The sequence below is a fragment of the Rutilus rutilus genome, assembly GCF_951802725.1.
Source record: "Rutilus rutilus genome assembly, chromosome: 20".
NCBI lineage: Eukaryota > Metazoa > Chordata > Actinopteri > Cypriniformes > Leuciscidae > Rutilus > Rutilus rutilus.
In genome coordinates this window covers 7,941,228-7,957,554 of record NC_140225.1, presented here as the reverse complement: position 1 = coordinate 7,957,554, position 16,327 = coordinate 7,941,228, and the positions used below count along the sequence as shown (strand labels likewise).

General features: G+C 35.8%; 2 protein-coding genes across 7 annotated transcripts; one reads left to right on the top strand and one right to left on the bottom strand.

The window, feature by feature from the left end:
- Nucleotides 1-188: 188 nt before the first annotated feature.
- Nucleotides 189-3,965, bottom strand: LOC311279841 (NFU1 iron-sulfur cluster scaffold homolog, mitochondrial). 6 transcript variants are annotated; one of them, XR_014625589.1, is made up of 9 exons: nt 3,689-3,965; nt 3,226-3,314; nt 2,948-3,083; nt 2,689-2,755; nt 2,484-2,595; nt 2,322-2,385; nt 1,446-1,620; nt 431-866; nt 189-384 (listed from the first exon to the last, which is right to left on the bottom strand). XR_014625589.1 is itself a non-coding variant. In XM_084391603.1 (8 exons), exons 1-8 carry the CDS (start codon nt 3,742-3,744, stop codon nt 795-797), a joined length of 771 nt encoding a protein of 256 aa, XP_084247729.1. In that variant the 5' UTR covers nt 3,745-3,953; the 3' UTR covers nt 189-794. The 6 variants fall into 6 exon arrangements, 3 of the variants coding, with proteins under 3 accessions (XP_084247729.1, XP_084247730.1, XP_084247731.1); XR_014625590.1 differs by having other exon boundaries at nt 3,539-3,704; XR_014625591.1 differs by having other exon boundaries at nt 3,590-3,703.
- A 2,987-nt stretch (nt 3,966-6,952) lies between these two features.
- LOC311279838 (transmembrane protein 150A) lies at nt 6,953-15,735 on the top strand. Its single transcript, XM_084391598.1, has 7 exons — nt 6,953-7,186; nt 8,342-8,389; nt 8,471-8,542; nt 8,632-8,699; nt 9,849-9,979; nt 10,939-11,116; nt 12,689-15,735. The coding sequence occupies exons 1-7, from the start codon at nt 7,122-7,124 to the stop codon at nt 12,874-12,876; spliced, it is 750 nt and encodes a 249-aa protein (XP_084247724.1). The 5' UTR covers nt 6,953-7,121; the 3' UTR covers nt 12,877-15,735.
- The last annotated feature ends 592 nt before the right edge of the window (nt 15,736-16,327 follow it).

Sequence of the window (16,327 nt, the reverse complement as noted above, 5' to 3'; positions counted from 1 at the left end):
ATGAGATATTCAAATCTCTCATTCTGGAAAAACAAATGGGTTGACCTTTTTATGCTGAAACGCAGAATAAAAATGGAGGCTTAAATAGAACAAAATGCAGAAAATTACAAACAAGCTCAATAATTTGTTTCAACCCCTAAAGAGAAAGGTTGTAAATGGTATGACAAACATCTAGACCAAGACAATCGCTGATTTTTGCACAACTTTATTTCATTATAGGTCCTCCCGAACTGCTGGATGGCAGTAGATGAATACAAACTTTCACAACTGATCTCATTCTGAAAGACTCTTAGAGCTGTGGTAGATCTACAATTACAAGTGGTCAATTGAGGTTTAAGAATGTATCAGGATCACAGCATTGAAATCATGCCAAAAGAACTCCCACTTATTTAATGCACTCACCAGACATCTAGGTGAAATTTCAAAATGCAATAAAGATTGGAATTTAAACAGCATTACAACCATCTTCAATTTAACCTTTTCTCTCAGACAAGTAACAAACCTGTTTAACATCATGAACCTTGCAACTCTAAGATCTAAAAAAGCAACAGTCAGAACACATAACGGTAATGAGGAAAGTGCAGAGCTCAGTTTTCTTGTACTTGCAACCACAATATTGCCCTATTATAGTGGAAACAGAACAACTTACGACTTTAGGCTTGGTTAAATATTACAGTATATTCTAGTTTCTGAACCTTAAATATGCAGCATCCTTATGGAGAGTCTGAATCCCACAATGATTATAACACATTGATAGCAATTGAAATATGTTGACAGCAGAGCCGGGTCTCATGCTATGAGTCTTGCAGTTTCTTCTCCAGGTCTGTAAACACCTTTGCGTTGATCTCATCCACTTCATCCTCCACCTTATTAAATACAAAGATATACATAGTCATGTGAATAGTGAAGGTCATATAGTAAAATATGCAAATAATGTTCACATTAATAACTTTAAAGAGGCCATATTATGCCATTTTTGTCATATTAAGAATTGGTTTTTATGTTTGAACGTTCAAAAGACTTAATATTTTGCAAATATTTTACATTATTGCAACACCGCCTTTCCCAGTGTCTCACTAATGATCTGTTAAGTTTCTGTCTCTATGAAGCCCCTCCTTACGAAAAAAAAGTGAAATGTGCTCTGATTGGTTGACTGTTTCAAGCGTGTTTTGGAAATGTCACGCCCCCTTTTTTTCCATGTCTTAGGCGGGAATTATTTAAATGAGGGATATTGAAGAAAATATTGCCTGGAAGAAAACTCAAGACTACAATCGAGGCATTTCAGGGAGTTCAGAAACAGTGCGCACTGATGTAGGAAATAACTCCCTTTGGAGTGGGCTTTGTAACTTTGCAGACCTTTTTCATGCTCAAACAGCAACATTACACACTAAAGAAAGTTGGGGGAAAAAAAACATAATAAACTTTAATAGATTTATATCTCTCACCTGTTCTACCAGGTCTACCTCGGGTATATAAAACTGCAGCATGTTCTGGATGCCATTTTTTAGGGTAACTGTGGAGCTGGGACAGCCAGTACATGAGCCAATCAGCTTCAACTTCACAGTGCCATCCTCAAAGCCTTTGAATATGACATCTCCACCATCCTCCTGAACCGTGGGTCTTAAGGAAAGCAGACACAGCATTGAGCTCTGGTGGACATCTAAAAACCTTCATCTAGCTAATAATCTGAAGGCCCTGTCCACATAAACAGCCATTTTATTGTGTCATGCTAAAAGGTTTTCACTCGAGTGGCTAGTATTTATATTCTTAAAATCTAAAATGTATAATTATTTAATCATTACTAATTCAAAAAGAAAAATATAAATATAGATTCAATGTTTTTTAAAAAAAAATTGGAATGTATAAAATACTATTCAAAAGTTTGTTAAACTCTCTTACACTCACTAAGGCTGACAGTTAAAACAGTGGAATATTGTGGAATATTATTACAATTTAAAATAACTATTTTCTAATTTAATATATTTTAAAATGTGATGGTAAAGCTGAATTTTCAGCATCATTACTCCAGTATTCAGTGTCACAAGATCCTTCAGAAATCATTCTAATATTTGATGATGATAACATTTCTTATCATCATCATCATTTTTCAAGGATTCTTTGATGAATTAAAGTTTAAAATAACAGCATATATCTGAAATAGAAATCTTTTGTAACATTATAAATGTCTTTATTGTCACTTTTGATCAGTTTAATGCATCCTTCCAAAATAAAAAGTATAAATTTCATTAAAAAAAAAAAAGTTTGACCTCACCCCGACTTTTGAAAGGTAGTGTGTATGGAATCGAAACAACAAAACATACCTGATCCGTGTGTCTAACAGTTCTTTGATCATTGAGACAATTTCATCATCATCCTCTGTAACACCTGAAGAATAAAGACACATTGAAATGATCAGACCAGTTCAAATACAGTACATAATGCACCATAATTTATTTAGTCAATCAGTGCAATGTTTGGCTCACTGCTCTCAGCATGTGTTGCTCCCATTGCGATGGCCTCTCCACTCTCAAAGAACTTAGCGATTACCTCAGTCGCATGTCGTTTAATGTCTGTCCATTCAACATCATCATCTGTCTTTAATAAGTAACAATTTATTCATGAATTTAAAAGCAGTACTTCAAAACACAGGCTAACAATCAAACAGAATGTCTAATCGCCGGACCCTACCTTAGTCAGTGTGATAAAATCGGGGCCATAAAAGACACTTTTTATGCCTTCAATTTGGAAAAGATCCCTGTTGGATGATTACAACAAATGTATTTAATACACAGCAAAGCTATGCACGCCTTTTGAAGGATGCAAGAACAACTGATTACCTTAAACTGACAGATAATAAATGCAGAAGAATTAATGAAACATTCAAATCACTATTTGCAAAAGGACACTATGATTTGAAAGTAGTCAATAAAGCCGAAACTGTGTTTACCTGGCTAAAGGGGAATTCTCTGCTGAGTTTGATGTTGGGAAATCGTGCGTCCCTGTCCCCAACACAGGCTTACCAGGAAGAAACTTTAGACTTCTGGGGTTTGGTGTGTCTTGAGTTGAAATTGAAATCTTCCGTACTAAAAAAACAACAACTAATAAGTCCTCAGAAGGACTACAGGACTGTACAATATAAAATTCAGCAGCATTACAAACTTTAAGTCATCAAAAGTAATCTTTAATGGAATTAAGAGGATATCTGGTAAAAGTAAAATACTTCACCTGAGAATGCTTTGCATTCATACTGTTGAGAATGTATTCTGTGGGAAGCCCACATTGAATAGCACTGATTTCGGTCATTTACAGGCAATCTAAAAGAGAATAAAAGTGATTACATTCCCCACGCACACTATATAATATATATATAGCTGCTATACACACGCCAAAATACGACCATAATAAGTAACATAACAGTAAATAAATAAAACATATAATACTTTGAGGATCAAATGAATACATATAATTTCACTCAAACAATATGAATTATTTAAATGTATTTTTATGATAGTGGAAGTCACTGTAGTGACTAAGTTACCAAGGTTAGACAAGTAACGTTAGCTGCTACGTTGGTTGAAATTACGGTTACCATTGTAACCTAGAACTATCATCATTTGACAATATATTATGTAACACTACACATCTTGGTTTTTAAGTGCTGTGAAAGATGCTGTACGCCATTTACAACCTAAAACGATGTGTCCGTATGAGTCGCATTAGACTCCATCTTATAGACGCCGCCATTTCGATTGTTTTGAAATTTAGGACCCCGAAGCAGGCAATAACGCTCCTGTTCAAAAAATCGACTTTGTGTGTTTAATGAATGTTGTGTGTGATTTTAAATATATAAAGTGCTTATAAAAAAAAAATTGCGAAAAGAGAATGAAATCAGAGTGAATGACGGCAAAACAACTGAACTGCATTGCACCTGGCATGTCAGGCGCAAGTGGTCTAATGCTCGCTTCATTTCTTAAAGAGATAGTTTACCCCAAAATGTTTTTTTTTTATGTTTTTTTTATAGTAATATACCTAGTCACCCGTATTCTAAATCTTTGACTTTAGTTTTCTCTTTTATTTTACACAAAAGGAGTTGTGACAGTCAAATATTAGACAGAATGACAGTTCCAGTCACCATTCACCTTTTCTATGGGGGAAAAAACATGCAATAAAAGTTGAGGCAGTCAGTCTCTCACACTCTGTCTAACATTATTGTATTCAGAAATTCAGTCATGTAGGCCTATACAAATTTAACATAGTTTTTTGTGACTAATGTATGCAGGATGCAGGACTTTTACCATTGTACCATTGCATGTGAACCGATCAAATTATAGTCGGCATGAACCAGAAGTTGTGATAGTCTTTTCTTCTTGAATTCGTTTTTTTATATATATATATATAGGCGGGATTTTGTCCATCATGAATTGATATGGTTGTGAGTTGCTAATCCTGTGATCTCATGTGTGACAGGTTACCACGCCTCCTCGTGCCAGTAAATACGTCATCAGTACATCTTTGTCACTGTAAGAGGGAGGGGAAGTTATTTTGAACAAAAAGGGCACATGAGGGCCCTTTGTCTTAAAAAAAAAAAAAATCCATAAAAAATAAGAAATGTCAATAGCCATTCTAATTTCCATCGCACCTAACATTAAAGTTTTTTATATATTTTTATATTGAAATAATTTCACATTTAATCTCTAAATTAGTGTAGAAACAACATTAAGACAGTAGCCTATATTTTAAATGTTTGTTTAAATATCGCATCACCGATACCAATACTGCAACCGCTGTCTCTATGAAATAATAGGCATTCAGCATTACAGTATAATTCAAAGATACATTTGAACATTTATAAGGCTTTAAGAATAATTTTTATTCTATTTTAAGTGAACTTAAAACAATCTTCACACAAACATATTATAATAAATGTCATTATATCAGGGCTCAATATTTACTATTGGCCCAGTCAGACCAGTTTAGATTTTTTACTTGCCCTGTAAAAACGCACAAAAAGTTATTGTTTTCGTTGCTTTTGACCCATGTAACCTTGTAAACAGTGCATTAAGATTTGTATGTAGGTCTAACAGGTAAGACACTTCACAGTCTTCAATGCACAAATTATAAATTAGGCTACGTATAGATTAATCCTTATTAAAGCTACAAAACTTATTCAGTAAAGAGCAGCGAGTGATTTTCTATTTTTCTTTTGTTCTTTGATTATCTTCAATGACATCACATCAGCAGGTTTATTTATTAGGCTGCTGTCACTTTAAGACCTGCCGCACATGACGCGGATCTGACATGCATCACATTTTTTCACAACTCTTTACGTTCATCAAAACGCACATTTTGGCATAATTTGTGTATTTTGTCAGTTCAAGTGCTGTCTGAAGCTGTGCGCATGAAGACCAATTTATACTTCTGTGTCGAACTCATGCCATAGTGTGTGTAGCACAGACCTCTTTTTTTTATTTTTTTATTTTTTTTACTTAGACCTCTCTAAAAATGTAACAAAAGTCAATTCTACGTGTAAATCCAAAATTTGTATACATATCAATCACTAGACTTATCTTCTTACAGAATACATCACATTAGAAAAAAATAACATACACTAACAAGATTATTATATCTACATTTCTTGATATCTGGAAACCATTCCTAACTCATCTTCATATAAATCAGTCACCTGGGACCGGACCCACGTACGCACTCTACCAAACACATGTTCAAACATATAGCCTAATAAATAATCTCTGACTGAGTATACATCATTTTGCAATTTAGATGTCTTTTAGGCTATATATATAATGTTCGATAAGCTATACTTCTTTTCATTTATTATCAATATATGTAAAATCTGCATATTAGGGTGAATTAAGGGTGATTGGGACACAAGGTCGAATGGGACAGTATACCTATAAAGAGTTTGTTTGAGTTGCCGTAGTGTGGTGTAGTTCTCAAGCAGTGGTGTGTAATGTAGCGCCGGCGGTAACAAACCCTTAAGGTAAGGTGAATAAACCTTTTACAGTCTATGGTATAAAGAAGCGTTAAAGTAAACAACACAAACAACATCATTCCCGTTTGTGATAAGGCGATATTATAACGCATCTCGACTCAATAAACCGATCTGTGTAAATGAGTCGGACAGGGTCATAAAATGCGTGTAGTCCATATGTAAATGAACTTGTATGGTTTAACTGATTGCTTTTCAATTTAAGTGACACGAAGATTACCACAAGGTAGGCCTAAGACTTTGCTAGGCCTACTGTTACTGCCCTCAGATGCGTCACGCGCAATATAATAACGCTGGCTTGGTGTGTTTGCTGCAACACATAATGATAGGGAATGAATGAATTAAGATAAAATGTTGTGTTTCATGCTGACATGTGGGATAGTAAAGAGAGAACGTAATCGAAAATGCCATACCAAAATGACTTGTGTTTTTCACGACCCGAGTCTCTGCATGTCTTCAAGTCCAAGTCGCAGACTCGACTTTCCATTTCTGTGTTTTTAGAGGCTACTCTTGTATGCTCTTTCCAGTTTCCACAGATCTACAAAAGGGCAAATCAAGGCACTGGTGAGGCTTTTACAGCAGCATGATTTATTTGACCTACAGGAATATTGATATCAGTCAAAATAAGGCAGAATGTATGTTGCACACAGTCCAATTGCATTCAGAGAGAGTAAATTTGCCTGATGCTAAAAAACTTAGAGGGAGTATTGTCTGACTTGGTGGGTATCTACAGTAGATGTTTTGATTCGAGTTGGAGAACCACTGCTCTAAACTAACATGTTCTCAGGACAACTATGAGTAAGAGCATAAGTAAACACTGTAAGACTGAGTTGACTCAACCCAAGTTGTCTTATGGCTGTTATATTTTCTTGTAACAGGTGATTACCATTAAGGAGTGGCTGAATGTGGTGGCATGTCTCAAAGGTTTTTTATTTTTTTTGCATGTAAGAATGTAGCTCGTCTGGTAGAGGAGATAGTAGACTGGTAAGGGCAGGAAGAAAAGTGAAAGATGTTAAAGGACGTGTTTAGCTTTTCAAGACCTTCGTGGAAGTACTACTTCTGAGATTGTCAGCACTTTACTTTCATCTTGAAGCAACTGTCTCCAAGAAACATGGCTGTTTGGGTTATTTTACCCATTGTTCTGTGTGCTGTCTCATTCTTCGGGTGCTGGACAGTGTGAGTTGACCAAATTATTTGTTGTTCCTCTCAATTTAAATGACCTATTACAAATACATGCTGCTTCTCAGGTCAGCTAAAACTCTAAAGTTTGTTACAGGTTAAGATGCTTTTATTAGAGTCAATTACCATTAAATGTTTTTGCTTTGACAGACAGATAGACTAGATTCAATCGTAATTTATGATGTTTGAATCATAATTTATTAATATCTACATTCTGACATTGGTGATGACGTGTAAAAGATGGTTGCATAACTAGCTTAACATCAATTAGAGGCAAGTCATTTCAGTGCTGATGTCGTAAGCATCGTGGCACATTATATTTTAAACTCAGTAACCGAACATGAGTCAGGATCAGAGAAACTCAAAGAAAAGTAAAGGCTGGTCTTTCTACTCTTTGGGAATCTAATCAGGGGAGTCTGATCTGAGACATTTTCACTGTTCATTGTTAGATGCTCATCATTTTCTGTGTAACTGAGTCATGCTCTATCAACAGGCTCCGGGTTACTTATTAAACAACCCTTATGCATCTTTACCAGTGTTGGGTGTGTAATTAGTAATCTGATTACTGTCATTCAATTTATTTTCCCTTGAAAAAGTAAGGGATTACTCTTATTTTTCTGTTTTTTAAATTACTGTTACTTTTGATGTATACTGTATAGACTAGAACAATTCTATTAAACAATAGTGAATTTAACATCAAATTTGAATGTGAAAATGTATGTTTTTAATGTAACCTTCTCCCTTTAAATACTTTGGTAAGCTCAAGAATAATTTAGCCTATGCAATTTTATATTATTTACTTGAAATAACCAATAGAGCGGTTTCATGTCGTTCCTTGTATTGTTCAATGGTGGAGGTTGATATGGGATTTAGAAAGTAATAAGTAATCCAATACTTTTTTAGAGATACAGTAATCTAATTACAGCATTGAAGATGTAATTAGTAGAGTCGGTGAGTAGTAGAGTAACTCACCCAACACTGATCTTTACTAGCACAATATTAAATACTGAACAGAATGAATACAGAAACAACAAAATATGCTACTCCCATAGCAAAATATTTTAACAATTTTGGTTCTGATTTTAGGATTTGTATTTTTGTCCTAACTTAAATGACATTTGTTTTAAAGGGTTCTCTTGTCTTTTTCTACAGATATGGACTTGCATTACATTTCAACCATGTCTGCTCGCTCACTAACTGGTAAAGTGATGAATTCAACCTGCATTATTTAATGTTTCTTTCATTTATGCTTCATGAAAACATTGTTGGGTTTCTTAACAGGGAATACAGAAACTCATGTCAAACAAATGAAACGGGGAATTGCTGCACCCTGGATAATGTCCCCACCATAAGGTTTGAATAACACATTGACCTTTGAAACACCTGCTATTTTCCACTTCATAATACAAAGGAATGACAGGCATTTTCTGCTTATTTTGCAGCACAAGTGGAGCGAATTTTCCAGAAAACTCCCTATTCACAGCAACAGCCAATGCTGGTTCATTTCTGTGTGGGTGTATTTGACTTTCAGATAATAGCCTATATTTCACATCTGTGTATAGGGTGTGCACTACATAATTCCCATAATTTAATTTGTGTACCAGTTTATATCTGAAATATTTTAATACATTTTAAAATCTCATATTATTAAAGGGATACTCCACTTTTTTGGGAAATAGGCTCATTTTACAACTCCCCCAGAGTTAAACAGTTGAGTTTTACCGTTTTCGAATCCATTCAGCCGATCTCCGGGTCTGGTGGTACCACTTTTAGCATAGCTTAGCATAGATCATTGAATCGGACAAGACCATTAGCATCTCTTTCAAAAAAATGACCAAAGAGTTTAGATATTTTTCCTATTTAAAACTTGACTCTTCTGTAGTTACATCGTGTACTAAGACCGACGGAAAATGTAAAGTTGCGATTTTCTAGGCTGATATGGCTAGGAACTATACTCTCATTCCTGCGTAATAATCAAGAAACTTTGCTTGTCCAGCAGGCGTAATGATATGATGCAGCGGCTGAAAATTGGTCTAATAGGTTAGACAAACTTAGTCCCGGTCACGTTGGAAGTTACAGAGCTGGGGACTATTTTCAGGCGCTGCGTCATATCATTACGCCTGCTGCACTCATGGTATAGCAGCAAAGTTTCTTGATTATTACGCAGGAATGAGAGTATAGTTCCTAACCATTTCAGCCTAGAAAATCGCAACTTTTCATTTTCCGTCGGTCTTAGTACACGATGTAACTACAGAAGAGTCAAGTTTTAAATAGGAAAAATATCTAAACTCTTTGGTCATTTTTTTGAGCGAGATGCTAATGGTCTTGTCCGATTCAATGATCTATGCTAAGCTATGCTAAAAGTGGTACCGCCAGACCCGGAGATCGGCTGAATGGATTCGAAAACGGTAAAACTCAACTGTTTAACTCTGGGGGAGTTGTAAAATGAGCCTATTTCCCAAAAAAAGTGGAGTATCCCTTTAATTCCATAACTGAGTAGATACATATTGAGTAGGCATGTCCAAACATTTGACTGGTTGTGTAATAAAGTGCACAGAATGTCCATAAGACTCTCTTTATCACTTACAGTGAATTGAATTGTGATTTGAACACATTGCAGAGAAAATCTGTGTAACATATCTTCTCTTTGTCCCCACAGTTCTGATTTTCTGCATTTTCCATCATGCACACATCCTGGACAGGAACAATGTTCATTCTCTTCTCAGTAAGATTGCTATGATCTTAGGCTGTGTGGTGTCTGCGGGTGCTTTCATGGCTGGAAACTGCAATGTAAGTACAGATGAATACCCTTCACTAATTTCACTTGCTCACACATAGCTAATAAAGGATGATTCAGTGCTGATGTGATGAATCAGTTCTCAGGTGACAAGAGCCTTAACAAGAAAGTCTAACAACACTTAGCAAACTCTTAACAAACACACAATAATCAAGCTCCTTAAACATGTATTTTACAAGATAATAGGTAGCATGAAAGCATTTATGTCAAGTTGATCATAGGTGGAGTCACAAAGCAAACTCTTCTTAGGCTTGGAAGACTGTTTCCTGTAGGCGTACTTTGTGTAAATATAATAAACATGCATGATGTTATGCACATTACACATGAAATAACTAGTTTACACTTCATATTAATTAGGGTACAATGGGGCTAAAGACAAACTCTTAAGAAAAATGTGCTTTTCACTACTGCCATAGTATGATACATACAGAAAAAATATATGATTGTATTGAACATTGATGGAGCAACAGATTTTGTGTGAAAAAATCATAAAAGTTGTTTTTGTTTAAAAATCGTATAAATGTATGAGGTGGGGCAAAAGCACAAAGTATAGTTACAAATACGTTAGCTTAATACTTGTTCAAAACAATCACTTTAGCAAAGTTTGTACTATTTTCTGTTTATTTGGATAAATAAAATAAAAAAATGTGTTCAATAAATAGTCATTAAAATATGTAAAAAAATTTTTTTACATATATCATCTCAATGGGAGCAAGTGTTTTGCAATACAACAAAATAAGTACATTACCTATCAATAATTTTGAAGTACACCTAGGTGTGAAAACTTTAATCTTCAGTTTTTAAAAACATTTCAATAAATTTCATTTTAATTACTCCTCCATCTCAAACTTGTGATTCCATAGTCATGTTTATCTAAAGCAGAATGAACTGACACATTATCTCCTATAGTGAAACAACCAAATAGATTTTGTTTCCTGTGTTTTTCTTGCAGCCATTCGAGCTGATGTTGCTCCATTACCTGGGTGCTGCCCTGAGCTTTGTGTGTGTGTGTCTGTACATGACCATCTTGACCTTCCTCACTAGTAAATGTGTGATGACGGGGTCTGAACGGGTTCTCTACCCACTGCGCAGCATCTCCACAACTATCCAGGTTTCTGCCACCATCCTCTGTATCCTTGTATGCTAAAAATGTTTTGATGGTAATGCATTGTAATGCAATTTTTTTTATAATAAATTATTGTTCAGTGTTTCTATGCTTACAAAAAGCCTAAGGTAAGCAAGTATGAAGTGCAGGTGAAAATTAAGACCATAGATCATTTGGGAGCAGATGTCACAGTTACGTTACTGCAGCTTGTGGTATTTTCTGCTCTGCCCACTAAACACGTCACAAATACCCAAATTGTCTAGGCTATTTGGACACTGAAGAAAAGCTTTAAATGTATTAATGTCATTGCATTATGTAACAAAATACCAAATCAAGGTATGTGTGTTTTATAGAAATAAAGCCTAGACACACATCCAGGAAACCATTTCATAAAAATAGGTTTAATGGGATTCACATTATAAATCAATAGACATAGGCCTACAGTTCAAAATGAAGATAAAAATGTATTTGAATACTTCATGGTTGTCAAGCATCGTAAATGTGATGAACTGTCAGCTGACTTTGAAAAGTTTGTCTATTTACAAAGTGCAAATAGCTGGCCTTGTTAGTAGAAGAGCTATTTACACTAACTCCGCCCACCAATGTCTGGTTGGGCTAGACAAAAGGACAAAAAACGGCTGTAATTTGTCAGCCATAGGGAGTAAGTTGCGTAGAAGATACTTTTGAGTTTGAATCCGCCGTTTGCTGAACTCGTTCTGCTCCCTTTTTCACATCGCATATCAGATTGGAAAGGCATTTATTTTCAGTAAATATGAAGAAAATATGTGAAAGTGGAATTAAAGTGCCTAACGGTTATTTAATAATAAAGTGTTTATCGGATAGGATTAGGGTAAGTGTAGGGAGGACTTTATTGTCCTAATAAGGCGGCATTTATTTAATACATATAATCATTTACACTCAATATGTTTTTGCATATTGTTTCATAATGTACTAAAATACTGAGGTGCAAAAAGTATCTAACTGCTATTTACACTGGTTGCAAATAAAATAAATGTAAATAGAATCTATCGATATTTTCACTTTTTCGCCTTTTTTTTTTAATGCTTTTGAAAGATACATTTTGGATAAAGTCTTACACTTCACAATAAGGTTCATTGCATTAATGCATTAACTACCAATGAGCAATAAATCTGTGACAGTATTTATTAATCTTTCTTGACGTTAGCTAAACTATTCATTGTTAGTTTATGTCAGCTCAGGTCCATTAAATAATATTAACCCTTTTGAAAAGTGTTACCAAAGTCTGTTGTGATCACCAAGGCTGCTGTAAAAACAGTAATATTATTACAATTAAAAATAAGCGTTTTCTAATTTAATATATTTTAAAATGTAATTTATTCCTGTGATCAAAGCTGAATTTTCAGCATCCAGTGTCACATGATCCTTCAGAAATCATTCTAATATGCTGATTTGATATTCCAGAAACCTTTCTTATTCAGGATTCTCTGATGAAAAAACCTTCTGGGGCAACCATAGATGTTTAAAGTTTTCTCAGATATTCCCATTATTAAATAGTTATGTAGTAATGAAATGTTTTGAAACAGTTTTTTCTCCATGACTTCTCTTCTCTTATCAGACGGCATCTTCTTCATCCAGGAGGATTACTTCTATAAGCACATCTCTGCTGTGTTTGAATGGTTGCTGGCTATCAATCTGCAGCTCTATGAACTCAGCTTCTCCGTAGAGTTCTGCTTTTTCTCCTCGTCGATGCTTTCAGTGCTTTTAGCAAAGAAAGAAGAAGAGAAATGTCTCATTTTGTCTTAATGTCGAAAAAATCGATGGTTTTCTTAATTTTTCCATCATGGATTCATAATAGATGGCATGTTGTAACCTCATTCAAACAGTAGGTCTGCTCAGGAGACATTTGAAGACATTTTTTGAAGTGGCAATAGAATTTATGATGTCGCAAGCACTGGATTTACTTTGGAGCAAGATCCTCTGAATTTTCTCAGAGTGGAGCAACAGGCACTTTGAACTTCTCAGTTTTTTTCCAAAGCACTTTTACTTTCAAAATACTATAGCATTTAACTGAGAAAAACACCTTACAAATACAATATTTGATCTCATATCTAGATTTCCTGTGAGCAAGAGTAACTTGGTCGGTGCATTCAGCTTAAATGATTGTTCAGTGTTTACCTCACACTTTTAATCTAATCACTCCAGGAAATGTGGGATCAGCTGCTGGCAGGAAATGTGTATTTGTCAGAACTGAAAATGTCATAAGGTGTATATATAGAAAAAGATAAGAATAACCCATTAATAGTCACAGGCTTATCTCAAATTAAGTTATTTTCCATTATCCCTTATTATTGCGTCAGAACTTCAATTCAGAGACTCTAGATATAAGGGGAATTCAAGTAAACAGAGAACAATATAGATGGATAAGTGGTTCAATTTACCTGAAATTACCCAAAATATTTATTTGAAAAGGTCTAATTTTATAGACAAGATCATTGTCAAGTTTGATTCCTGATATTTTTAACACAAAGAATTTCTATTAAAAACGTAATTTTACAAAACAAGCAACAAAGGGCTTATTGCCTCTATGATAGTTTATTGATATTTCTTGATGTATGTAGTATTCAAAGCTAGTTTTCAGTGTTGAGATGCCGTTATGACAAGCCTAAAAACAGACTTTACGGGTAAAAGGCACATTCACACCAAGAATGATAACTATAACGATAAAGATATAGTTTCCGAAATCGTTCAAAATACAAAAACAATGGCAAACGGCACAGAAACAATATCGTTGGAATCACTTCCAGAACAACTTTTTCCAGTTGATGAACGATAAAAACATTGCCAATCAGACTCCATTCTGCTTTAAAGAGTTCAAGCAGACTGTTCGACATCGGCTGCATGTAACCGATCGGCGAGCCGAGAGTAGCCGTGTGCGGGGAGGAGCTGAAAATGGAGACGTGAAGTTGCAGACTTTCTGCTTTCCGTAGTGACCGCTCATGTGGTGTTTGCATATTTTATCACAGCTGAAGTGAAATAAATTAAATATTTGTCAAATACACAGACGTTTCAGATACGTTTCCATTCAATACTTTATGTATTGCTTAATACAGTGTCTGTTTGTACAAGAATAAAGTTCAACATAAGCCTATACTATTTAAATACCAATGTAGTGGGGTCTACAGTTTTATTTTGATAAGCATGACACAATTAATATCGCGACTACGAAAAGAGATTTTACTGTTATAAAAATGCTGATTTGTGAGCATTCGGCCAATCGTGGAACAGCTTTGTCGTCATCAGAGCTTGTGCAGCCGCTCTGGAGAAGCTGCGCAGAATGAACCAGCCGGCTGCTCTCGCGGTACTTTAACGCCATACGTCACAGTCATGTGGCGTCGGCGCTGTCTCAAGTCGGAAACACATTCTAACCGGCATGCACTGCTTCAAGTCAGCCGCCGATCGGTCTGCATGAAGTCGAAAACTACAGCGTGTGATTATGTGCTGCGTTCACGGCATGTCGTAATTACTGTAAATAAAGCTGTGCGCTTTCGAATCGCTCTCGCAGTTCTTTGATGTCATACACCGATCAGTCTGCGCAACGCCTCTTCAAGTCGAACAGACCTGTTCAAACCTTAAATCAAGCAGTGGTGGTCAGGTGGTACAGCAGCCACGTGGTACAAGTCGTAGCTCCAGTAAAGGCCTCATTATACTTCTGCGTCGGACATACGCCGGAGCCTATACGCCGTAGGCAACGTGTTGGTTTTAATTTATACTTCTGTGTCGTTGTCCTCGTTGACGCGCACCTGGGGAGCATGAAACCCGAGGGAGGGGTTCAGTCAGACCAATCACAGCGCTTGTGTCTGCGTAGAATTGACGCGTTGTTACATTTTTGGAGAGGTGCACGTCAGGGTACGCCGAAGGGTACGCGCGCTGCACACAGCCTACGACGTAGCTACGGCGGCAGTTCGACGCAGAAGTATAAAACAGGCTTTAGGGTAAAATCTTTCCGTGGCAGGGGCAGCTGCCACCGGCGCCTGTCACTCGACCTGCCACCGCTATATGCGCCTGTCACTAGTTTACACATTGTAATTACAAGTTCAACAAGCACATTAAAGGCTTTTTACAGTCAGAATCGTTACGGAAATTACGACATGGCGTGAACTCACCTATAATAGAGCGATATCGTCCACTGATGTGGACGCTAATACAGTTATGGTTCTTGGTGTGAACGAGCCTCGAGTTTGAATGCAACAACTTACATGAATCAATTTTACTTAAAAATAAAGGTTCTTTACTGGCATTGATGGTTCCATAAAGAACCTTTAACATCCATGGAAACTTTCCATTGCACAAATGGTTCTTTATAGTGGAAAAATGTTGTTTAGCTTAATAATAATGTTCTTTATACTAAGAAAGTTCTCTACTAAGAAAGTACACTAAGAAAACAGCTCACTGAAAGGTTTGTTGGGGAACCTCCTTTTGAAACCTTTATTTTTAAGGGTGTATGCTGAAATCCAGTTTTAAAAGGGCAGATGTGTTTAATGATGTGTTCCTTAAAATAATCTAGAGATGTAACTCCTGTTGCAAAATGTCACATTGAATGTTTGACTGGAATGCAGATGGTTTCACAACATAATGGCCAGGGTATTAAACACACAATGGTATAAAAAGTCATGTGTGGTGTACAACAATGCAATGGAAGCACAAGTCGTTCAACACCTGCTCTCTGTAATTCTGACACACCCCATATTGTTTAACTAAGAAAACCATTTTTGCATATAGTAGTTCACCTGGCCAGGTGAAGATCATATCGCTGTTTTTCTATTAAAATGTTATTTGACAGGTCTGGTTTAATGGGGTAATCATCTAAAAACTAGTCCCCTTGTTTGCATTTTCATTAATAAACAATGTAGTCTGTATATATGTATCAACCATGAAGACTTTAAATTGTTTTGAGAACCAAATAATCTGACATGTATTAATTTATAGTCTACTTTGTAGCAACTATACAATCTTAACTACTTCATCATTTAGAATGGCAAAGAAACTTCCAGAACAGGGAGGAGAGTTACAGGACAGCTTGTTCATTTTTGAACCTCACATTCACAGTCGGGCTGAAGGAGTGACTTTGTTTGGAGAGGTTATGTACACACATTAAGAAAGACAATGATGCAGTTTAGGACTTTGGACCTTTGCTAAAGAATACAGCAGCCGTGAACAGAGCTTTGCAGAAATAAGCCCTAAAACCTGGAAATTA